This window comes from Ostrea edulis, chromosome 8 (assembly GCF_947568905.1).
Source record: "Ostrea edulis chromosome 8, xbOstEdul1.1, whole genome shotgun sequence".
Lineage (NCBI taxonomy): Eukaryota > Metazoa > Mollusca > Bivalvia > Ostreida > Ostreidae > Ostrea > Ostrea edulis.
In genome coordinates this window covers 29,364,985-29,390,213 of record NC_079171.1, presented here as the reverse complement: position 1 = coordinate 29,390,213, position 25,229 = coordinate 29,364,985, and the positions used below count along the sequence as shown (strand labels likewise).

The 25,229-nt window shown below is 36.7% G+C and overlaps 2 protein-coding genes across 8 annotated transcripts; one reads left to right on the top strand and one right to left on the bottom strand.

Annotated features, from left to right (window-relative positions):
• Positions 1-5,668: 5,668 nt before the first annotated feature.
• Positions 5,669-8,077, top strand: LOC125667411 (ATP-dependent DNA helicase RecQ-like). Its single transcript, XM_048900917.2, has 3 exons — positions 5,669-6,121; positions 6,444-6,603; positions 7,113-8,077. The coding sequence occupies exons 1-3, from the start codon at positions 5,827-5,829 to the stop codon at positions 8,056-8,058; spliced, it is 1,401 nt and encodes a 466-aa protein (XP_048756874.2). The 5' UTR covers positions 5,669-5,826; the 3' UTR covers positions 8,059-8,077.
• Positions 8,078-8,537: 460 nt separating this feature from the next.
• Positions 8,538-23,180, bottom strand: LOC125667416 (uncharacterized). Of its 7 annotated transcripts, XR_008798077.1 has the most exons (10): positions 21,507-21,977; positions 16,695-20,729; positions 16,268-16,325; positions 13,195-13,248; positions 12,794-12,962; positions 12,306-12,604; positions 11,451-11,933; positions 11,276-11,352; positions 10,578-10,708; positions 8,538-9,858 (listed from the first exon to the last, which is right to left on the bottom strand). XR_008798077.1 is itself a non-coding variant. In XM_056147323.1 (4 exons), exons 3-4 carry the CDS (start codon positions 10,662-10,664, stop codon positions 8,689-8,691), a joined length of 1,257 nt encoding a protein of 418 aa, XP_056003298.1. In that variant the 5' UTR covers positions 10,665-10,708; positions 11,276-11,352; positions 11,451-11,685; the 3' UTR covers positions 8,538-8,688. The 7 variants fall into 7 exon arrangements, 3 of the variants coding, with proteins under 3 accessions (XP_056003298.1, XP_056003299.1, XP_056003300.1); XR_008798078.1 differs by lacking the exon at positions 13,195-13,248 and having other exon boundaries at positions 11,223-11,352; XR_008798079.1 differs by lacking the exon at positions 13,195-13,248 and having other exon boundaries at positions 11,223-11,352; positions 12,435-12,604.
• Between the last annotated feature and the right edge of the window lie 2,049 nt (positions 23,181-25,229).

Here is a 25,229-nt window from a genome sequence, read left to right as displayed (position 1 = left end):
AACTGACAAAGTTTGATGACTGTAGGTCAAATAGTATCTGAAATATATAAATATAGCCGTCCAATTCCAAAAGTAGGTCAAGGTGACCTACTTTTTCATCAACACCCTTCAAACATGCAAGACCCAACAACTGACAAAGTTTGATGACTGTAGGTCAAATAGTATCTGAATTATGTAAATATAGCCGTCCAATTCCAAAAGTAGGTCAAGGTGACCTACTTTTTGGTCGACACCCTTTGAACATGCAAGACGCATCAACTGACAAAGTTTGATGACTGTAGGTCAAATAGTATCTGAAATATATAAATATAGCCGTCCAATTCCAAAAGTAGGTCAAGGTGACCTACTTTTTGGTCGAAACCCTTCGAACATGCAAGACCCATCAACTGATAAAGTTTGATGACTGTAGGTCAAATAGTATCTGAAATATATAAATATAGCCGTCAAATTCCAAAAGTAGGTCAAGGTGACCTACTTTTTGGTCGACAAACTCCGTAGACTCAAGATGCATTAACTGTCAAAGTTTGATGATTGTAGGTCAATTAGTGTCTGAAATATAGTAATTTAGCTGTCAAATACCAAAAGTAGGTCACCGTGACCTACTTTTTGGTCGACACAAACCGAAGACTGAAGACGCATCAACTGACAAAGTTTGATGATCCTAGGTTTTACAGTGCCCAAAATATGCATCTAAAATTGAAAATGTGAAATTTGAATATCTGCAAAATTCAAAAAGTGGGTCACTGTGACCTACTTTTTTTTTATAAATATGTTTCAAGGCCTCAAGATGCATCAACTTACAAGATTTCATGATTCTAAACCTCTCGGTATTTGAAATAACAACTTAAAATTTATCTATAAATGATAAACCATAAAATTCAGAAAGTAGGTCACGGTGACCTATTTTTCATTTGACGCATTTCAAGGTCCCATGATCCACCAACTGACAAGTTTTGATGATCATAGGCTTCAAAGTGTCCAAGATATGCATCAACATTTATTTTAAAATAAATACCTGCAAAATTCAAAAAGTAGGTCACCGTGACCTACTTTTGAGACAACTTGACACAAGGTCCTAAGATGCATCAACTGTCAACATTTGATGATCCTAGTCCTTATAATGACTAAAATATCAAAGATTTAAGGAAATATAAATTTAGGTCAACTTTGAAGTGACCTTGAGACCACGCCCTTTGCCCCAGGGTAATGCCTTGAACAATTTTTAATCTACAACATATCCTCATCCTTATGTGTAAGTTTGGTGATAATCTGCCCAGTGGTTCTTGAGAAGAAGATTTTTTAGCAACCACTACTTTTGTTTGTATTTTCCTGATTATCTTCCCTTGTTAAAGGGTCACATCCCTCTATTTAGTATGTATGAACGCCCTTGTGCCAATGATACCCTGTAACAAATTTGAAAAAAATTGGCCAAGGGGTTCTTGAGTTATAGCCCTTTTTCTAAAAAGGTTAGCACACCGCACAAATGGTCATAGCATTACCTCTTTGAGCCTTCGGCTCAGAAGAGCTAAAAAGTGGGCGCAAGGTGAAAACTCCACTGAAATATCGTGACTTTCTGTGCAACGTGGAATGTTATGTGTAATTGAGGTAGACAGTGATTTAGGTCATAATAAAACCTAGTTTACCTCAAGGAAACCCTCTAGTCATTTTTTTTTCATGTATTAGTAGTGTTACTTGTAGTTGCATGACTGTTTAGTTTGTTCGGAGAATTAATGTATTCAGTACATGGATTATTTCAAAGGAAACATTTTGGACACATTACAGAGACTTAAAAAAAAAAACCCATTCCAGATCATTTCATTTAACATCCAGTTCAGATATGCAATGTGAACATTTGTAATTTGGTCAAATTAAGCTTGAGAACTTGCATGTATAAAGATCGGGTTCGATGTTCTTGTATTCTGTTGTTGTGCTGAACAAAATAACGTTACAAGCCCCTAGACGTTTCACCAACAGACGAATTGAGCTACATTGATGTTTGTCTGTTCTACAGTTTGAGCTTTCTTTATTTTGTAGATTAATGTTGATATACATCCAAACCGATAAAATTTGTTAATGCTCTGTGTTATGAAAGGTGAAGATAACGATCATTAATCTCACAACTCCTATAAGCAATATAAAATACAGTGTTGGTTAAAAATGAACACCTGGACATACCGACTAGGGTAAGTAAGCATCCCCTGTCGACCATTCACACCCGCCGTGAGCCCTATATCCTGATCAGGTAAACGGAGTTATCCGTAGTCAAATTCAGTGTGCCAAGAACGGCCTAAAATAATCGATCATAGTATTGGGGTAACACTCTCAATAATTTAGGTAAGTGATCTAAGCGAGATTAAAGACAAAATTCCGTGACGTTGGTACCACTACAATTGCATCTGTAATTTGCATTTGCTGGCATAAAATTTCATCAATCAGTACATAGCAGGAACAGTTACCTGGCCCAGAAAATGTATTGCAGTAGTAGTCCTAAAATCTGGCATTCAAACAAGGAACTCCACCTACGTTTCTTCCAATCCAAAATTGCTGTCATATGACGGGAGCGTGAAATTGCATAAACGCCAAAATCAATGAAAACAAATCATAAATTCAAGTGGCTTTCCTTTCTGAAGACATGCAACCCATGCGTCGATCAAATTCCGAGTCAAATACATTTTTCTACTAACACACACTATATCTTAATTTCATTTTGCTTGATGTTTCCGCCACACTCAACAATTTTTCAGTTATATGATGGCGCTCAGTTTTAATTGGTAGAAGAGAGAACCCAGATACAATGAACGTGGGAAGAGACCACCGGCCTTCCGAAAGTAAACATTTTGCTTGACATATGGCCACACCTTTTCCTCAGTAATAAACAGGATGACTTTAATAGTTGTCAAGCTCTGGCTCTGTTTGGAAATAAAGATTTTAATAGCATTATTTCTTGTCACAGGTTGGCACCGGCGAATGAATGTATATGCACAATAACGCTCCCACTCTCCCAGTGCATCCCTCTTCGACGAAGAGAGGTACGTATAGTAAGGACGCGGATTGCAGCCGTGGATCTAGAAACAACGTCAGGAAGGCGACAACTAGGACACAGAAGAGAATTCAGGAGGTCTCAGAACGTTATATGCAAGAGAACATTACAGCTTCTAATGTTTTGAAGATGTGTGGTGACTGTACAAATCCCAGCGAATCTGTGGTCCATTTGACAATATAAACAGGAATATCCGTGTGAGTCATTCTATCTCTATTTGACTTACTTGACTTAATTCCTTCTCTCCTCGTGGAGAATAGGACCATGAACAAGTCCTCTCCATTTACTTCTGTCCTGGGCTGATCTTGCTGCCTCTGTCCATGACCCAAAACCTAGTTCTTTCCTCTCTCTTTCTATTGTTCTTCTCCACGTTTCCTTCGGTCTTCCTCTCTTTCTTTTTCCTTCTGGTGTCCAACTAAGGGCTACATATGGGTGTGTTCTTTTATCCATCCGTAGCACATGTCCAATCCACTGTCATCTGCGTGTTTTTATCATAGTGCTGATCTTTGCTACTCCTGCTATCTCTCTAACTGCTACATTTGGTATTTTCATTGGCCAGTAGATCTTTAAGATTTTCCTAAGACATTTGTGCTGGAAGGTATCTACAAGTTTTTCATCCCCTTTTGTCATTTTCCAGGTCTCGCTGCCATACAATAACACAGCTATTACATTTGAGCTGAAGAGCTTCATTTCATTTATCTCTATTTATGTATGGGGAATTGCATTTCCATGATTGTCTTAAAGCTGTATGACCCGATGTTCATAATTGCTTTAAATCAAATTAATTACTTTATAAAGTTATGAACTTTCCCTTAATTACATGCTTGAAAATATCTGCATGTAAAAGAAAACTGAGAATATTATTTAGAAAGTAAATATATAAATCATCCCATAAATTATAGTGTTAGACGTCTATAAATAAACCCAAGTGCGTCAGGGGAATCCCAACATGATGTATTAAGTCATGCGCAACTGTCTAGTTTTAAGGCTAAAAGAGCGTAAAAGAACGAATTACTAAGACCACGTTTACACTTGGGGGAACGATCGATCTTTTTTAGATCGATGCAAAAAAGATCGATCTTTCCGTAAGTGTAAACGGGAAAGATCGATCTTTAATCGGACTTAAAAAGTCCGACTCAAGAGGTAGACTTTTAGAAGATCGATTGCAATCGGTCTTTCTGAAAATGAAACTGCAGCTGCGCATGAGCGGCGAGAAAACCACACATGTAAATATTATTTTCATTTTATATGCCATCATGGACGGTAAACGCGGTGAATCATGGCAATTGGAAGAAACAAATTTGTTAATTGAATTATGGGGAATTTTATTTTTGTAAGTGTGACCCAAAAAACTCTAAAATGCTCTCAGAAGCTTTGGAGTAACAAAAACTTTGTCTATATTCCTATAACTTTTCAAAACTTATATTGAACTGTAAATTTACATTTTCACACTTTTCACCAAATCATGTGGCTTTGCAAAATAAAAAGTTGTATAACTGAACAGATATCGCTTCTCTAGCAAGAGAGGTACATAATTAACAAAGATATTTCAATTTTGGGAAAAAAATTGTGTTATTTATCCTTAACCCATACAATATGGTCATGTAAAGAATGTCTTTATGAAATACACACTGTGCACTGATTTTGACTGCGTATAACTCCATTTACCTGATCAGGATATAGGGCTCACGGCGGGTGTGATTGCTCAACAGGGGATGCTTACTCCTCCTAGGCACCTGATGTCACCTCTGGTGTGTCCAGGGGTCCGTGTTTGCCCAACTATCTATTTTGTATTGCTTGTAGGAGTTATGAGATTGATCACTGTTCGTTATCTTCACCTTGCATCACTGTTCGTTATCTTCACCTTTATAGGGGTTAGATTAATCACTGTTTGTTATCTTCACCTTGCATATGATACGTTCTACCTGCAAAGGAATTAACAGAGTTTTTAAAGGAAACAAATTTAAAAAAAAAATTAAATTGCAATTCAAATAAACTGCATGTAAAACTTATACGGTACCAATATTGATGCACCAGATGCGCATTTCGATAAATAATGTCTCTTCAGTGATGCTCAACCGAAATGTTTGAAATCCGAAATAACTATGAAGTTTTAGATCTAAATATAGCCAAAAACAGCGTGCCAAACAAGTGGAGTCAAATTCATCCAAGGATAAGAGCTATGCATGAGGGAAATAATTCTTAATTTTGAAATGAATTTCTAAATTTTATAACAGCAATTAAATATACATCCGTATTTTCAAGCTAGTAACGAAGTACTTAGCTACTGGGCTGTAGAGACCCTCGGGGACAAACAGTCCACCAGCAGAGGCCTCGACCAAGGGGTCATAATGTACAAGATAATTGATCCATTTCTTATCTTTTTTAAAAGGACTCAACTCAAGTAGATCTAGAAGCAATATTGCAGATGATAGTTCATCATCAGAATATTTGCCAGAGCCAAATCCAAGAGGCCGAGGGAACAGAGTAAGACGACGTCTTTCATCTGTATGAATTTTGTTTACTGACTGTAACCACCGAAATTTTAATTGTTATTAAGCATGCATATTTTTGTAGGGTTAGGGTTTCCTCTTTCTTCTTTGTTATCACTTTCACAGATTTACTGATCAATCTGACTAAAGTACAGACCTATATTATTATATATATAGGATCTGATAACTCCCCATAAGAGGTCATGTTCTGGTGAACTTTGTATTTGCATATTGCATCATAATTTGATCCAATCAGATAACGCGTTTCAAATGAAGCGCGGTGTATAAACAAAAATGGCGGATATTGAACGAGTAGTGGAAGAAGTTTTGAAAAAATTTGGCGTTAAGTGTTTAAAGGATGAACAGCGGATGATTTTGGACTGCGTGCTTGATAAAAAAGACTGTGTCGCCGTGTTACCAACAGGTTTTGGAAAATCGCTCCCATTTCAAGCGTATTTGCCAGTGAAGAGAGCTTTACTCCGTGATGATAGCTTCGGGAAAGTAATTGTTTGCTGTCCTCTGGTGTCTCTTATGCAAGACCAAGTCAGAAAATTAACTTCCATAGGATTAGTAACTGCTGCTTTTAAAGGTATGTATATATTTATTCGTTTATATTTATATAATTTAATTGAAATTGGGTCTCATGGCCGGTCTTAAATCGAAGTTCACTAAGGATCATCTAAATAATAATGGATAGTCATCATACTTATATATGCTTCTGACAAGCAGTAGACCGTTAACAATACATAAGAAATTCTTGCGTGAAATGTGTTATCCACTATATGTTGCACTGCAAATTTGATTCCAAGTTCACTGTTGAACTGGTTCATTTATAGTTATCATTTCATTCTTTAAATATTGTGTTGGAAATGTTAAGAATTTATAAACACAGTCACTCTTGAATGCTCCAGGCACAGACAAGGAGACCGATGAATTGATACAGGCAGGAAAAGTAGACATCATCTATGCATCCCCCGAGTCATTAGTTGGAGACAGCCAATGGAGATCAACAATACAAAGACTTAATGTAACTGTCATCGTAGTTGATGAATTCCACACAGTTGTCACATGGTAATGTCTTCCTATTCATGTATTTTACATTTATGAGAGTTCTTTAAAACAACCTGAGTTAATAAATCAAATGAGATATTGTATACTGTCAGTGCTATTTTTTCCATCAATATATTGATATTATTTATTTATTTATTTATTTTTTTTTTTACATTTATTGACGAACAAATTGCTCACACATCATTGACACAATATTTTGCTCCAAAGGTGTCTTAGGTCTTTATGCAAAATATGTAATCATATTCCCCAACCAACTATCAGCATTGTAAATTCCCTAAACTATAATTATCTTAACTCTCATATTTTGTTTGATTTTTATAGACATACTTGGATGTCTTGAATTTAGAATATGTAAAAATAATTTTAAACATCATTAAAAACTGTTGCTTAGTGTACTGCAACCCATTTTTTTGAAAAAGTGGAAGGAATGTTGGTAGTTAAATTTTTTAAAACATGTTTAAATGGTTTTAATTTAGATTCTTATTCATAACCTTTATTATCAAATTTAGGGGTGGTCTAGAAGCAGATAAGGAGGATAAAGTGTTCCGAAAGTGGTTTCGGCGTGTTGGAGAGATCCGATCGTACTTTCCTGAGGCATCATTATTAGCACTAAGCGCGACTTGCACAAAGACAATTAAAAAGAGGGTGATAGAAGTTTTGGGACTGAAGGACTACACGAACATTACAGTTTCCCCAAATAAAGAAAACATCAAGTACATTGTGAAGAAAGTAGACCCTAACATTGAAAGTTCTTTGTTGTGGATTTTGGACTCATTTCGAGATTTAAAAAAGGAGTTCCCACGGACAATATTTTATTGCAACTCAATAAGAGATGTTGGGCGTGTGTACAACTTCATAGTGTCTGAACTATCAGATGTTACTAACATTGAAAACATGGTTGAAATGTTTCATTCTGAAACAACAGAAGATAAAAAAAAGAAAACCCTTGAAAAATTGACTGAGGACAGTGTTTTGCGCATTATTGTTGCTACCAGTGCACTGGGAATGGGTGTAAATGTTTATGCATGTCACAATGTTATAATTTATGGACCTCCTAGGTGTTTGATAGACTTTGTCCAGGAAACAGGGCGAGTGGGAAGGGATGGGGAACAATCATGTGCCTTTTTGATGTATTATGGTCAACAACTACGGAATGTTGACCAGGACGTCAAAGACTTCCTCACTTCAACTGATTGCCGAAGATTGCAACTGCTCAAGACATTTCTTTCGGAGAGCGAGTTAAAGCTGGTACAAGGTACCAGAATACATACTTGTTGTGACATTTGTGATACAGGATGTTCCTGTAATTCATGTTCTTCGACAATTTTAGAAAAATATATGACAAATCTGTCTTTAGATGATGTACATGTAATGGAAACCTCAAGCAGTGACAGTGATACTGTATCATATGAGTATGAATCTGATGAGGATCTTGATGAGATTAAATCAACTTAAGGTTCAAATTTACACAAAACTTGTTAGTGTTTATTTTTTAAGTAAAAATTGTATTGTTTACAGTTTCATAACAATGCAACAGTTATCTAATGATCAGATACAAAACTGTTTTATCAGTCTCTAAAAGACAATGTCCTGTTTTCTTCTGCATGATACTAATTATAATTATGTGTACCAGAATGAATTGAAGCATATATAAATTACAGAGTAATGTTGGGATTTGTGAAGAAACAGTAAACAACACATTTTTTCTGGGACCCGTTTTCTTTGGGTTGATCAAGTCTGGGGCAAAAATGGTAACAATTGGCATTGTAGTTTTTAAGAAGTAGTTACAAATGTAAAATTGTTAATGGATGACGCACGACGACAAACAAAGACCAACAGCAATGAGTAATCAAAATTTGATTTTTTTTTTTTTTTTTAAAATATGGCCAACACCAAGTTGGATCTTCAAATATTGTAAGTTATCAAAGATGTTATTGATTAAATCCATGTTTATTCCATTTGAAAATTTAATTACTGTACATTGTATATGTGTGCATGTACATTGGACAAGTCTTGGCGATAATCCTCCATAATATTTAATTTGATTTTATGTCTCATGTACCAGGTAGATAAACAATCACATCATTATAGTTGTTTATTCCTTAATCGACGGAATGGAAGTAAAGGTTTATGTCTGTATATCATGTTCACCAACTGTTTATAACTGTCTGCAAATGGATTGCTTTTCTGGACTAGTTCTCTGCACTTGAGCTTGCGTCCTTTATGTTGGGAAAAACCATCGATGTCAAAAAGGTCTTGTACAATCTTCCGAACATCAGATTTATATGAAGGTATGTTGTGGAATCCTTTTCTTCTATGTACATCATTAATCATGTCCAAATTTTTCACAGCTTTGATTAAAAGAGGAAATTGTTTCGAGTGCGCAATTATACTCTCCTTTGTTTGGAATCCAGAACAAGTGTTTTTTGTATCTCTGTTGACTAGTTCTACATACTCATCTAGTGCCATGTTCGAGTTCTTCCCACCTGACAAATTTATACAGCGATTTGCAATAAGTCTCTCTGTTTGAGGAGGCGGCAAGGTTCCTGATACGAGGCCTGTTAAATGGATGCTGCCGATAAGATATTTTGTTTTGTGGGTCTTGTTGTACAGCGGGGTCTCGTACTTAGCTGAGCGAATAGATCTATAGCCATCAGCCATATCCACTGCCGTATCAAGATTTCGATGTAATGCTGACAGACGGAAAAGGGCTATCAAATAATCAAAAAGTTCATCTTGCAATAGGTTTGCTTGTTTACTTTTTCGTAATGCTGGTTTGGAATGGCCATGGACTTCTTTTTCATGAAATTCTGCACTTTTGATATGACAGTAAGTTTTTTCACAGTAGTGGCAGGAAAAGCGACCATCTTTAAAGTTCCCGAACCAATAATTTTCTTCATGATCTGGATCAGACAATACTTGTCGCAACTCTTCAAACAAGTCACTGTCTCCAAAAAACCACTTGTTCACAATTCGTTCACATATGTTATTCATCCACTGTATTTTTTCCTCTCCTGTCCATTTGGAGAATTCATCAGGCAGTGGTATGCTCTCTGTTAAGTTAAGAAGTCCAAACTCTTTCAAGAAAAATGCACAACACATAGCATCAAATATAGTACGGTATAGCATTTTATATCCTCTGTAAGAGTTCTTTACTTTCCCCTTCACATTGCGTGCATTTAATATGTTCTTATAATAATACACTGTTCCTCTGTCATTTGCTGACTGGGTGCTGTATGTTTGCAACACAATTGCCTGAAAAAAAAAAAATAATTGGTATATTTTTACCTATATTCATATCAAGTTCAACATTATTAACAAGATCATACCACATCGCTCACCTGATATCATGTGAACAAAGGAGGCCCATGGATCATATCGCTCACTTTAGTAACCTTGCATATTCGCATGTAAAATTGTGATCTATATTGTGGTCCCATCTTACCCCTGGGGATTATGATGTTAAGAAACTCGAATCTCCATTATGTCGGGAAGCTTACATGTAATGTTAACTTTTCTGGTCCATTGGTTCTTGTGAAGAATTTTGAATGACCCCACCCTATTTTTGTGATTATATCCCCTTTGAAGGGGGCATGACCCTTCATTTGAATGAACTTGAATCCCCTTCACCCAAGGATGTTTTGTGCCAAGTTTGGTTGAAATTGGCTCAGTGGTTCTAGAGAAGATTTTTAAAACTTGTTAATGTAATTTTGCTATTATCTCCCCTTGGACAAGGATGTTGCAACTCAGTTGCAATTCAGTTGAATAAATTTGATGCTTTATGCCAAGTTTTAGTTGAAATTGGCCCAGTGGTTCTGGAGAAGTCACAAATGTGAAAGTTTACAGACAGACGATGGACAGCAAGTGAGCTAAAAAGTGAACCTCACTTTATGAAAAAGGAAATCTTAGTTGATAAATATCTGTTATATCTTTTATTTTTAAGTGCACATAAGAAACTGTTTGACTTAATTTACCTCGAGGAAGTTCATGAGCCGATGAAAATCTTCAATTTTGGAAATGAATCCTTCAAACTTATCCAATGGATTTTCATTATTGGTCATAGCTTCTTGGGCACTCTGTATTCTCTCATCAGTCAATCTGTCTCCTTTAAAGTGGAAAAAAAACACTACATGAGTTACTCTTCACTATCTTTTTCAATATTTCATTTCAAATAAAAATCACAATAATTCTAACAAATCTATATAACTGCAATCAGGGCTTGAAACTAACTTTTCATATCACCAGTTTAGCCAGACTGATACGATTTATTTTAAACAAGTCTGCAGAAAATTTTACCAGTCCACCAGGGTTTTCCAGATATAATTAAAGATATTTCGTTAATGTTATTCAAATAAAATAATGGGATTTAACTCTGTGCCTTGGACAATTTTGCAACACTAATCAGGTTTGTCTGATGTCTATAGAGGAATGCCAAAAGCAGAGTTTAAACAAGTTTTTCAAAATGACGTTTTAGAAAATTAACCAGTCCCATTGGACTTACTAAAACAAATGTCAATCAGTCTGCCAGACTTTTATCCAGTCAGTGATAAGCATATGTTAATTTTGAGCCCTGCTGTTGATGTTCCTCTTGAAATGTTCCCCTATTAATTTTTACTTGCCTCCAAAAAACACTTCCTCAACTATTTCCCCAGCATCATCAATGGGCACATACTTCTTTGATAGGTCCTTTAGTAGCCTGATCACATCTTGGGTAACCATTTCATTACAATCAAAAAGTCCCAAAGAATACTGTAAAAACAAATGAATATGCATGTATTTGAACTGGATTTGTTGGAGATAAAAACATGCCTAGAAGTGTCTAGAAATTTAGTATACATGTGTCTTACTTGTTCCGTTTTCATTCCTGAGAATTCACTATACTTGTGCTTCAAGTGTTTTGGATATATATATCCAAATGCTCCGTTCAGCTGCTCAATATTTGCAATCACTGCATTGGCCACTAAAAAGGTCAACTCATGCAGAAGAATGTCCTGATCAGCTACTGAGGGAATAAAATCCACAGGAGTTAATTCTAAAATATCTAGGAGCTGTGGATCAAAAGCACAATTAAGAGAATCCACCCTATCAACGACTCCAATAACCTGAAACAGGTGCAAAGACAATGTCTTGTCTTGAGAGGTACGATAACATGGAATAATATTTCTATCCCAATTGTCTCCAATTAGCTGATATTTCTTGTTTCCTCCTCGACTCCATTCTGTTTTGTACTTAAGTAGTTCTTCGTCCAACTATTCGTCCCATGAATTCAGCTTTCTTCGCAATGTTTCTGGGTGAACTGAAGCACCAAATTTGGCAATCCTCTCGATATCCTAAAGAAACATGTAAAATCAATTTAATTAAAGCAAATATCACATGTCAAGTAATAGAATTTATCAATCATACTAAAAATCATACAAATGTATATATATGTAAGAATGCTGAATATAAAATTTAAAATATCCAATATGCTTTAAACCTTGACAACTGTATTAGAGTATATTGGAATATTTGTCCAATCTCAACAATGCTCAAGACTTAAAAACAATATATAATTATTAAACAGATATATTTGCAATTTAATAAATCAAGCTGTGCCTCAGATATTCAATAGCAATGTGTTAATGAATAGTTGTTTGTTTATCTGGATATCTGTCTAAATATGGTTTGTAATTATCACTTTTGAATATGGTAGACTAAAGTACCTTAAGGGTGCATCCTCCATGCATTAACACTAGTCCTGACAAGTACTGTACTAAAGACATTTCTTGAGATCTGGCATGCAGAATCTGGGACAAAGTGTACATTACAAGTTGAAATGGTTTGTTATTCACTTGGATTGGAATGTCATTGACCATTGCTGATACTATCTTCAGGATATTAGGGGCACGTATTTGTAGTTCTGTGTACAGTTTGTCCCAAGTGAATTCCATAACATTTTGAATTGATTTGTCTTGAAGCACACTTCCAGAATTTCTCTTGCACAAGGTTTTGCATTCATCACCTGCAAAACATGACAAAAATTGCAAGGCATGCTATTTGAAAAATACAAAATTTAATCAATAAAATCTATTAACATACATTTATACACAGAAGCTTACAAATCTGCTAATGACTGCTACCATATTTTTCATACATGTCTTTCTTAAATAAGATTTAAAAACAGTTGATCACTAGACTTTCAAGTCCATACCTAAAATTGCTACAGAACCCTCAATTAGTTCTTCTGGATGACTTGTCTTTAAAAAGTCCCTCAATCCACTGCCTATGTCTTTTCCCCTAAAAACAATTTTGCAGACCTTCTTCTCCTTTTCATCGGTGATGAACCTACTTTTGCGACCACTTGGATAGTAAATACTAATCTGCAAGTAATTTAAGTACATGTACATTAAATAACACCTTTTCATTCTAAGCCTAAGACCATGACAATAATAACTAAGGTATGCAAACACACTACAGAGAATCTGTTAGTTGGATATAATTTTCATCAAACCTTTGTTTTTCATCTCAGAACATTGGATAGGAGATAAAAACTTCTATATCTTTATTTTGATATAAATTTTGTTAAATATAATGATTTTCTAATTTGTGTACCTTTTATCATAGTTGAGATTTATAGAAAATCCAAAATCTGAATTGAAGCATAATCTGAAAGAACAACATGCACATGCATAATTAGCAAATACAAAAGGTCAACTTATTTTCAAATTCATTCACAGCTACATCAACTACAAACAAGAGGCCCACAGGCCTTATAGGTCATGTGAGTACTAGTAAAAAAGTATCACTACTCCCAAGGGCCATGAAATCTAGAGGAAACAAATTCCTGTTTTGACTAAATTCTAATGTTCAGCAACAGTATAAAACAAGATGTGTTCTTACAACTTAAGCGCCCTTAAAAGTGCATACACTGATGAAATAATAGGTGTATTAACATTAAAGCATTAAAAGATATGACTGATTTGGACCCATCCTAGAGTCAAAACCCAGGCTTGTGAAATTCACCGTACATCCTTTTCTGCTATTCCTAAGTATGCATTTAGATTTTATACAGTACCAGCAAAATTACACATAAACAATATATACAAAGTTTAGTCCCACCCTGGAGTCAGAACCCCTACCCTGGGTATCATGAAATTTACAATTTTGGTAAAGGCCTTCTCGCTCTACATAATTATGCATTTAGTTTTTCTTAAACATTTGCGGATCTAAAGAAGAGTTTTGAAAATTTGTCAATTTTGGGCAGTTTTTGCCCCACCCCTAAGGCCCCAGGGGTGCAGGAATCCTGAAATTTACAATTTATGTCCCCTTTGTTCCAAAGATGCTTCACACCAAATTTGAAAAGAATTAGTATAGTAGTTATCAAGAAGTTAAATATGTTCAATTGTTATCAAACAACAATGGACAACAACCAATTGCAATATGAGTTTACTCAGGTGTCCTAAAATATATAGATCTGTACTTTAGTCAGATTGGGTTGTTCACTACAACATGAAAAAGCTTATAAAATCGGCGCAAACTGATTTAATTATGAAAGATGTGATGATACGTAATGAGTACATATGTCAAAAAGCCAAAAATATGCAATTGGGATTTTAAAAAAACATGATTTTCAAAAATTTATATCAGTAAATATGAACTGAAGACTGGTGGATTTGAACTTGTGATCTGTGGGTCACTCACCGGTAACTTTATCCACTGAGCTACGATGATAGACAAACAAACTGATTGATACAAATAATTTTTTAAAAAACATAAATCACCATCTTGTGATGTAGTTTCATAAAAGTATAAGTCTTGATGTAATGAGCAACCCTTACAAGAGGCCTATGGGTCTTTGATCTCCTAAAAGTCTTCTTGTAGCCCAACCCTTCTAACAAACTTGCATCTACACTATGCCAGGAAGTTTTCCTGTAAGATTTGACTTTTCTCACCCAGTGGTTCTTGAGAACATTTTTAGATCAATCCATTCTTTCTTTCTTTTTTTGCATTTCCTTCATTACCTCCCCTTTGAAGAGAACATTCCTGTGAACAAACTGAATCCCCTTTACCCAAGAATTGATTTGTGCCAATTTTGAATGAAATTGGCTTCATGGTTCTGGAGAAGAAGTCAAACATGTGAAAAGTTTTTGGACAGACAGATGTGATCAGAATAGCCCACTTAAGCTTTCAGCTAAGGTGAGCTAAACTGAATCATGATTAATGAAATACTATGTTAGTGACTAAGTAGAACATGAACATCTAGTAATGAACTGATCAGTAAAAACTTTTGCTACACTTTCAATTTACAAGTTAACCTCAATCGACCCATCTAAAGGTGTGGGTTGAATGTCGCTTTGGTCTCTATTAGTCTCAAAATCTAAAGATCGCTTAGATCCTTTTTTATTTGTTGATGCACCCTCTAGAAAGATAAAATCCAGTATTTGTATACAGGAATTTTTGCATTTTCTTTTCATTCTGATAAGGATGTTTTATTGAAATCTATATATGTTAGATTCAAATCATCCAATGAAAATAATGTGTTATTACAGGTAATGTTATAGACTACTTACAATCCATTTTCATGAAATTAATCATCTTTTGTCCATTTATTATACAACTGTTGACATTATACATCTACAGTATAGTGCTATAAATGAGTCAAGTTCTATATTTCATTGAAAACAATCACTTTTCTACATATTTCTCATAAAATCATCTAAGGTCAATTTTTACACCATTAAAAATACAAATATCTGCAGTTTCTGGTCTCAATGTCTTGATTTTGTTTTCCTGAACAGTCAAACACATTATATGACTGTAGGAACACCACACTCAATGATTTCATTCCATTCTGACAAAGGATAATATTTAAGGAAATGGAGTGCTCTAAGCTGATATTAAAGTTTCAGTTGTCATATTTCTGCAATTGTTGGTAAAACTTTAAAAAAACACGAACAGAATTTATGTCTAAATGTTAATGTATTATATGCTTTAGATTTCATAATAATTAGACCAAAAATGGATTCAGAAATATTTTTCAAATGAAATAATCATTGTATGGCATTATGCTGTATTGTGACATAACCTTTTGTTTCCATAACTGTGTTTAAAATCAAGTACAATGCTGTTTAGTAGGACAACATTTCAAACTATGACTCTGTAATTCCTTTTCTGGTCACATTCTGATTGAGGTTCTCAAGATGCTTTGTAGGATAACGCAGGTGCTGTGTATAAAAATGTGCGAGTTGTTGAACTGCATTGAGATTCAGATAGCTTTCAAAGACACATGTAACACACTGCCATGTTGTCACATATTTCCTATATGTCCCATATGTTTCCTGCAATTACTTAAATTTCTTACTGGCCTAATATAGTACCTTTAAAATGCTTCGTATATAGTTAATGTTGATAAATAAGCATTGATACACAATGTAAAACAAACCCATAGGTATATCCCTAAAAAAGTCAAGTACAACAGTTAGTATATATAATGAAAGCATGCACTTTCAGTCTTGAAACTTTTCATGTCACAGAAGTTAATTGTTTTCAAACAGAACGACTGCCAGGTGGACACACTGTAAGGTGTTTTTTTTTTTGCATTTCATGACACACCTTGATTATTGAAAGCTCTATTTAAATCAATCATTCATTCTATCAATTATGATTCACATATTTTTATACATACCAACTTGTTTCTCCTGTGGTGCAATAGGGATACATGCAGCATATACTGGCATAGACAGCTGTCAATTAAAAATGATTTAAGATAATTTTTGAATATCTAATTATATATTTAATGATCTAATTATATATTTAATGGTATGTTGACACATACAGACATTTGACAGTCACCCTAAGACTGGGGTGTATTGAATTCCTAAATTTTCCTTTGATCCACTAATTAATACACCTGATAGTAATTAGCATATCTAAGGATATAATTTTAATTGTATTGTCTTGGATTGTGCCCGAGAGTGTGATGACAGTAACACTTCTTTCAAGTGGTATCTGTGTTTAAGACCAAGCCTAGAGATTTTTGTTTTCAATTTGTAAATGTTTACCATGTTTACATATAAATGTTAATATTACACCAATATGCTTAGATAACTTACCCCTGCTTTCGATGAATCCGTTCTTGTATTCGTCAGATCTTTAAAGGGCGTCAGTTGTACAAGCTTCACAACAGATACGTCGAAAGATTTCTTCTTCGTAGAGGGCACATGTGTATCCGGGCTCCGAAGCATTCTTTTCGTTATTGATGTTCTTCGGGGAGACGGCAGTTGTAACATTTTTGTTTTCAAAGTTCGCACTGCCATTTCACGAAAACGTTCTTTAACAACTGCATTTTTGGCTTCAATTTTTAAAACAGATTCAACCTGTCGATAACATTTTTTGCAAACCCCTCCAAGGCCTTTTTCATCCAAATCTGTCAACACACCCGTCAGTTTCCTGATATTCCCCCACCTTTCTTCATTTAAACGCAGTTTAATTTCGCTAAACTTTTGGATTTTTTCACTACCGTCACTTGCTTTCTCAATTTGTTTAAAACAAAACCCACAGAGGATACACGCATCCGACAAAAGACATGTTTTCCTCGGCGTGGCACTTATCGACGCCATTTTTAATTGTGTTATTTGCTTATCGGAACTCATCGGGTATCATCTCATACGTATGAAAATGGAATGACTTCCGAAATACCAGACAAGCAAAAGGAAGTTATGATTTCATTGGCCAATGCAAAATTCACCAGAACATGATCTCTTATGGGGAGTTATCAGATCCTATATATATAATAATATAGGTCTGTACTTTAGTCAGATTGATTTACTGATCAGCTTGGGACTAGTCACGACAATTCTACCACCGTTTTTGGCTGTTCTGATTTCCCGAATATCGTCTGCTTCGCCCACATGCGGTAAATATGATTACAGGCACCCAGAAATCGGAATAGAGGACGTGTAAGTGGTGGGTATGTCCATCAAGGACTAGATAAACAACAATTACCCATCAGAGTCAGACAGGAGAAACAAACACATATAGAGGTAAATAACATTCAAACTTCATTTTATTTCTTCTATCATTATCATATCATATATATTACAAAATCGCCAAAATAAACATCACTGTAGGAATGTATTTCAACAATGGACACTGAGGGATTGAGAACAGTTGTGAGATTAGTTTGTTCGAAGCAACCCTCCTTTGTACTAGACATTCTAGAAACAGTGGAGGGGGTGAGTTCACCGTTAAAGGGGCTAGATTAATCACTGTTCGTTATCTTCACCTTGCATATGATACGTTCTACCTGCTTTCCTAACAATATGGTAGCCCTGATCTTCACCATTTTCATAATCAATATAATGAAGATTATTTACCTCTAATCGCAGCCAACCTTCTGGCATCTCTTCATCGGAGCTGACGAAGTCGTACACGTCCATTTTCTAAAACAAATCCGATTGGTTTTTTTTTTATTGTGATAGGGTGAGTGTTTATCGGGGGAGGTAATGGTCCGCTCCGGGTTTTTTTATTGTGATAGGGCGAGGGGGGAGTTTTTATCGGGGCGGGAATGGTCCGCTCGGTGATTTTTTTATTGTGATAGGTACCCACATACAGTAACCATTGCAATTATTTCATATGTTGCAGAATGATGAAAGTACGGATCAGGGTCGGCATAGGAGGAGGAGAGTAGGAAGAAGGAGGAGAGTTGGGAGAAGGAGGAGAGGGAGGAGGAGCGTGAGGAGGAAGATGAAGAAAGAATGGTAAATATCAATGATACAGTGGTCTCTTTAAATCCCCTCTGAGATACTTTAATGAATATTCATATAGGGACTTACTTGCAAGGACATCTAAAGCATACAGGTACCCACATACAGCTACGTTCATACAGGTGTCTACACACAGGTACCCACATACGGATACCTGTTTGCAATAACCATTAAAATAATTTCAGAATGCACGTCTAAACAAGGAAGAGGCGGCGGTTGTGGATGAGGCAGTCGAGAGGATCCGTTCGAACTTGACGGTGAATCCCCAGTTCGAGGTAACATTCTTTCAACAATTTAGCTGTTGAGGAGGCCAACTGTGTTATCTATCTATCTATCTGCTCATCTATTTATTTATCTCCAATATTTCGTTTCCGATATTGGAGGGATGGGAAATTAACCCGGGTTATCCAAACCTGTTTAGAATGAAGGCGAAGGCATACCCCACCACCAAACGACACTTGCCAGATGGTATCATAAGGGTCAAAGTAGGGAAGATAACATTTCATCCTTCACAATCTCAATTATTTAATTTGAATTTCTCATAGGAGTTTTGAGATTGACCTCTGTTTACAAACTTATTTCTTTTAGAGAAGGGGAGTCCCAATTGAAAGGCAATTTAGCGGCCTGAGGCCGCTCAAGATTAAATTAAGAAGGTGTGATGAGGAGGTAAATATCTATTACAAAGACTTAATGCTTTACAAATTTATCTTCTCTACTGAAAAACGATAGTGAAAAAAAATGCGAGAGTGCATTTACATAGAGTAAAAGAGGATGAGGATCTTGGATGATCAAGAGATGGAACAGGTATACACCTACATTCTAACAGTTACCTATGAACAGGTACCAACATATAGGTACTCACATACAGGGGCTTGAAACAGGTATCCACATACAGGTACCGATATTCTAGTACATATATACATATACCTATCTTCATTAGCAATTAAAATTATTCCAGATGCTGCCCATGGACGTTGAAGAACAGAAGAACGATTGGGAAGACTCTCTGCAGAAGATGCTTGAAAGGGAGGAGGAGGAAACAGGGGTAAATATCAAGAATACAGTTTTCTCTTTAAATGCTCTCTGAGACACTAGGTTAGGGTTAGAGTTACAAAATAGTTGCAGCGGTGGGATAAAAAAAATATACATAATTTAAAAAATTGGTGGCAGAGTTGGGATTCTGGTGTTTTGCGGAAGTCCTACTAACTCCTAACATTTATTCTAAGACATATGAGGCTATTTCAGGAAGTTAAAGACAGCCCTGGTCTCTGACCAGGAGGATGTAAGTATTTAACTTAAAGCTTCTAGTCACTTCGTTCTCTTGCTAGATTGCATATTCAATAACAACTACAACTGTTTCAGACATCTGGCGAGAAAGAAGCTGTAGAGACAGCCCTGGTCTCTGACCAGGAGGATGTAAGTATTTAACTTAAAGCTTCTAGTCACTTCGTTCTCTTTCTAGATTGCATATTCAATAACAACTACAATTATTTCAGACATCGGAGGACGAGCCTCTCGAAGATGAGGAGTGGAGGAGGGTGGTGATGGAGGTGGAGGGAGGCGGAAGACGACCCCACCTTCATGCCTTTCCCAGAATATGGAGAAGTCTCCTCCAGTGAGGGGGAAGAGGAAGAGGGTGAGGGTAACGTACTTCATTTCTAGCATTTGGTAGAATTATTACCATAAACTATTAATATGTGTGGATTGTAATTCAATGGGTTTTTCATCTACAGACGATAACATCAAGAGTCATGCAAAGAAGAGGAAGGTGGCCGGAAGGGGGACGGCGCGAGGACCAGGACCGCCTGTCCGGAGTTTGGAGTGGAGGTTGTCCACCTTCCGACCGTACACAAGAGGTCCAGGGCAGAGACCAGGAAGAACAAATCTAAGTAAGAACCAGCGGCATATTAAAACCGAACAATCATATTCTTCATGGACAAACACCACCAAATGTTTTCCCATAGACTTCCATACAAATTCCAATCACTGTCAATTATTTATTAAGCCAATTTTCAAAAAATCAGTCACCATTCAGCAAAGTTCATCATCTCCCCTTCAAAATTCCACCAAAAAATATACGGCTTGCCGTTGCGTTTTTCCTTCAAATTTTGGCCTGTTTACAACTGGTGTAGATCCGCACTGAATGAAATTGTCCATCCAAATATCACCTCTCCACTCAGATCTTCCCTTATAACTTCTGTATCTTTCTACATATTCTGTTATGTCACCTGTCATTTTTATCACTTATATTTCACTATTAAATTCCATCACAAAGATTTTCTGTTAATGACCAATCAGATCTCCTGTCAACTTTTCTTCTCCACACAACTTTGGGTGTCCACAATGGCGGCGCCCTGTAACTAGGCAATTCTGGTGTTTTTCCTATAACCAAATGGAAAACAAAGTGAAAAAGTGGCCAATTTGACATTTTTAGATAACATGCACATAGTACATGTAAAATATGTAACATGAAAAAGCATGTAAATTATGACTATCTATATAATGTAACCCCTCACACATGATGAACTCAACTGTGACATGAAGCTGTGTTGAATGTCAACTTTATAATGACTTTTTACAGTGCTTAATGAAGTAAAAATGTAAATAACAGTCTTATTGTCTTATTTTTTATGTTTTCAAGAGGATGTGAGGATTCACATGTAATTTACATATTCAGGGTACATTCTACCCGGTTTTTGAAAAAAATGGCCAACAAATCTTAATTTATCAAGGAAAAATGCTTTCAAAATGCATTTACTTTTCCAATTCAGAATCAATTCACTAAGCTGCTGACAGCCAATTAATAGGAGGTTATCAAAACATATGAGGGGTAATCTGATCTAGTAGTGTTGTTTCTCTGTAACAGTAAAACTGTCACTACCCTCTTTAACTCAGATACATTTTGCAGTGAGGGTTGCTTGCTAATTCCTATCATGATAATAAATTATTACACGATATCACTTAAACTTGACATGATGCTGATAGAGCACTGGAAAAAGCACATCACAAGTGAATTTCACTTCAGACAGAATATTCCTAGCAGAATTATGTCAGTTTTCAAAGATGGGAAAATTCAAAAAAAGGGAATAATGATGGTTTTAAGCCAAAATATGTGCCTCACAACAAGGGGAAATTACATGAAAAAAAAAGAAAACTCACCTGCACCATTCACGAGAGTTGACAGGGAAACCCTACAACTGGTGACGCATCCACCCTCTCTGTGCGAGGAGCAGGAAATGATGCTCAGGCCTGGGTGCCACCGACTGCTTCGGCCAAGACCCCTGAAAAAGGAAGGAAACCATGAGACTTTAAATCAGGCTGAATCCTCAGGGTAACGATTACAATTCTTCTAACTTTCTTAAATTATGAAACAAAACCTCTTTGAGTAGAAAATATTTTTTCTAATTCTCAGAATAGGCCCATATATGGCCAAATTGGCTGAAATAAGGGGTATCCCTAAGATCCTGTAAATTTAATTAGCTTAATTAATTTTATAATTAATAAACTCTCTAAATTATAGCAACATTACAATAATTGTTCATTCATATGAAGAGAAAGTTACAAAAAACAGTTGTTAGGGACTGTGATGAGCCTCTTGACTCAACTTTGAGAACAAGTATAGTCAAAGGGAAGTAACTCTAATTTCTGAAAATGAACTTGCCTGGTTAGGAAGTAATCAGGTACATAACTGATTTTGGCAGGTGTGAAAATGACTCCTCCAGACTGCTGCATCTGGAAAAGACATGTGGCATGTTCAACGCAGAGTTCAAAGAACATGGGTGGGCCAATCCAGGCTGTGATGGTGACCTAACCTGGGACTTGGACTCTGAAGAGAGGTGTGGCCTGGGCACTAGGTTACGGCTTAAATGTAACACCTGCACCTACGTGTCCAAAATGTATAGCCTCTATGTCGAAGTAGAATCCGGTTCCAGGGGAAGCAAAGCAGCAGCAATAAACTATGGCCTACAAATAGGTCTCAGTCAAACCCCCATTGGCAGTTCTTCTCTTCGTAAAATCCTCATGTCAACCAACACCCCACCTCCAGCCGAGTCTTCTCTACAAAAAACAAGCAACACCATTATGCAAAAAGTAATCACCTTAAACAAGTCTGATATGAAAAAAAAGATGTAAGAAATTAGTTGATATTAATAAATTGAGGGGGACCAAAAGTCCAAAAACCATAGGAATTCAGTGCGACGGGATGTATAATAACGCCCTATATTCTGGGGTAGGGGAAACCCCCTTCCAGCCAGCTACACAAACCGTCTTCTCAATTGCAGAGAATGTGACCAGTAGTCACGAAATAATATCTTTAGTAACTAAAAACAAAAATGCCCCAAAGGACAACATCTCAAGAACAATCCCAGTCATGTGTGCACTGAGCAGACATGTGGGGCGAATATACCTAAGGCCAAAAACATCGGTGATGAATTCACCTGGGCCAAGGAAGGCATGGAAGACCTTCTCAAGAATGATTTATGTGTCAAGGACATAACATCAGATCCTGACAGCACGATATACAAGGCCGCAGAGTCTTTGCATGCTGAAGGCAAGCTGCAGGACAAACCTAGACATTTTCTCGACACACGGCATCTTGCCGAAAATGTCAGAAAGGCCATCAAAAAAGACCAATCTGTACAGAAAATCATGCCCAGAAATTCAAAAGCAGAGAAAAATAAACTACTACATAACTTTCCCACAATACACAGAAAGTGGAGAGCTTTAATCGACGTCTAAGGCGTTCACTACCCAAGAATGTCACAGCTCACAGTACAAATAATGGTCCTGGGGAATCCCTAAAGGCCTTATGTGCTGGTGTGGGTGCTCCTATCCCAGAGGGGGGGGGGGGGGGGGGGGGGGAGGAGGGTTAGCCAATCTCTGAAAAATATTCAAAATAATTATGAAAGACAAAAAATGTACCAAAAATCTAAAAAGTATAGAAATACCAGAGTAATTAGAAGAAGAAAATTGTATAAACTTTATGAACAACATCAGGAAGAAGTAAACTATAGAAAAAATCTGATGCTCTCAAAATCATCAAAGAGCAGAAATTATGCAAAAAAATTGAGCACAGCTATTCAAAACCACCATCTAAATATGCTAAATGAAATGAAATTTACATGTAAAATACATGTAATTACATAAAATGCACCCGGGCATGTGTGACTTGCTGCACACCCCCTGCAACTGGCAGTGAATCCTCTCCTGGTTGATAGAGTGGGACTCCACTACCAGATGCTAGGGGTTCACACACAGCTTGGTATGGCAGAGGTGGCTGCATTCTACATTGTCACGTGGAAACTGACTCCGAGTCAGTTTCCACTCTGCCATAAGGGCAACTCTGTGGGCCTTTTCCACCTTTCTTCCCTCCTCTGGCCAGTAGACAGTTTGTAGCCCATAGCCAGAGGGGGAAATCCTACCCCTCCAAATGATGCAGGTGCCCCTTTGGGGGCCCCGTACACTTTTACGATTTACTTTTTCTTTCAAATTATCAAAAAATGCATCCATTTTATTGTAAAACTGACAAATGGCGCTAAACATGCACTACTTTCTTACACTTACCTCATAAACTGGTTCTCGCTACCTCAGTATAGGACAGATCTCCTGTTAATGACCAATCAGATCTCCTGTCAACTTTTCTTCTCCACACAACTTTGGGTGTCCACAATGGCGGCGCCCTGTAGCTAGGCAATTCTGGTGTTTTTCCTATACATGCATCGAAAGGTACTATTAATTTTCATTTTCTTTTTCAAAATCCATTTTTCCGTCTTCAGACTAAAGGACTGCCCCAAGTGTGGAAAAGCCGTCCTTCGCCTGGACACGCATCTTGTGCATGCGCACAAGATGGCCAGGGGAAGGGAAATTCATGCCGTGGTAATGACTGCACAGTCGTCCCAAGTGACCGGAAGGTAAGTGATGGTTTGCAATGACTTAATTTACTTTGATCCCCACTCTAGATTATTGATCATTACCATGTCATAATAAATTCTTTAGAACCACCAGCAAGGAGCCCTCCACCCCGGATATCAGTGCAGCTACAAGTAGCAGGCCTGATCACTCCCTTGAATGGGATAACTATAAAATCGATTACCACAACAAGTCTGATTTTGCATGTGTATACGATAACCCTATACCTATTCCATGTTAAAATCATATCTCATGTATCATTGCAGTGGCGACATCTGGACCCTACGCTGTTGTGGATGTGGTCCGCGTAAGAAATCAGTGGTTTTCCTGGGCAACGAATAAATATGCGCCAGGGACTATAAGAAGTTATATTGGTAAACTATTATGAATGCACAATCTGATTTTGTATTGGAATTATGAATCTGAACCTTTAGTGACATTTTTGTAGAATTTGCTTTCTTAATTTTCTTAGGGTCTTTTAGAGACTTCTACGAGTACCTGATGGACGTGAAGGAGCTGGAGATCGGGCCCTACACACAGGTGGCCGCACGCTTGCAGAGATGGGCGAGGTCGTTACAGACCTCGATCAACAAGCGGTGTGTGGTTAAAATAGTCACTAACAATGGTACATTAAATACTATCTTTTGGTAATTGGTAGAGTAGTAGTTTATCTCCCATTATCTTCAATGTATTGTTTATTTACAGAGCAAAGGATAGAGCCGGAGGAGATCCAGCGATTCCAGGAGTCTGAGATATACCAACAGGCGGAACGGATCCTGGAGGACTTTCAAAAGCCATCTCAGGAAGTCGTGCTGGAGAGGGAGTTTGTGTTGGACCGGAACTTCCTCATCCTCAACATTATCATTGACAACGGCCAGAGGGTGGGGGCCCTTGTCAACTTTAAGCTGCGGCATTTGAAAAATGCCGAGCTGCAGGAGGATTGCCGTGTGTGTGTGGTAAGTCTTCTTCCATGAC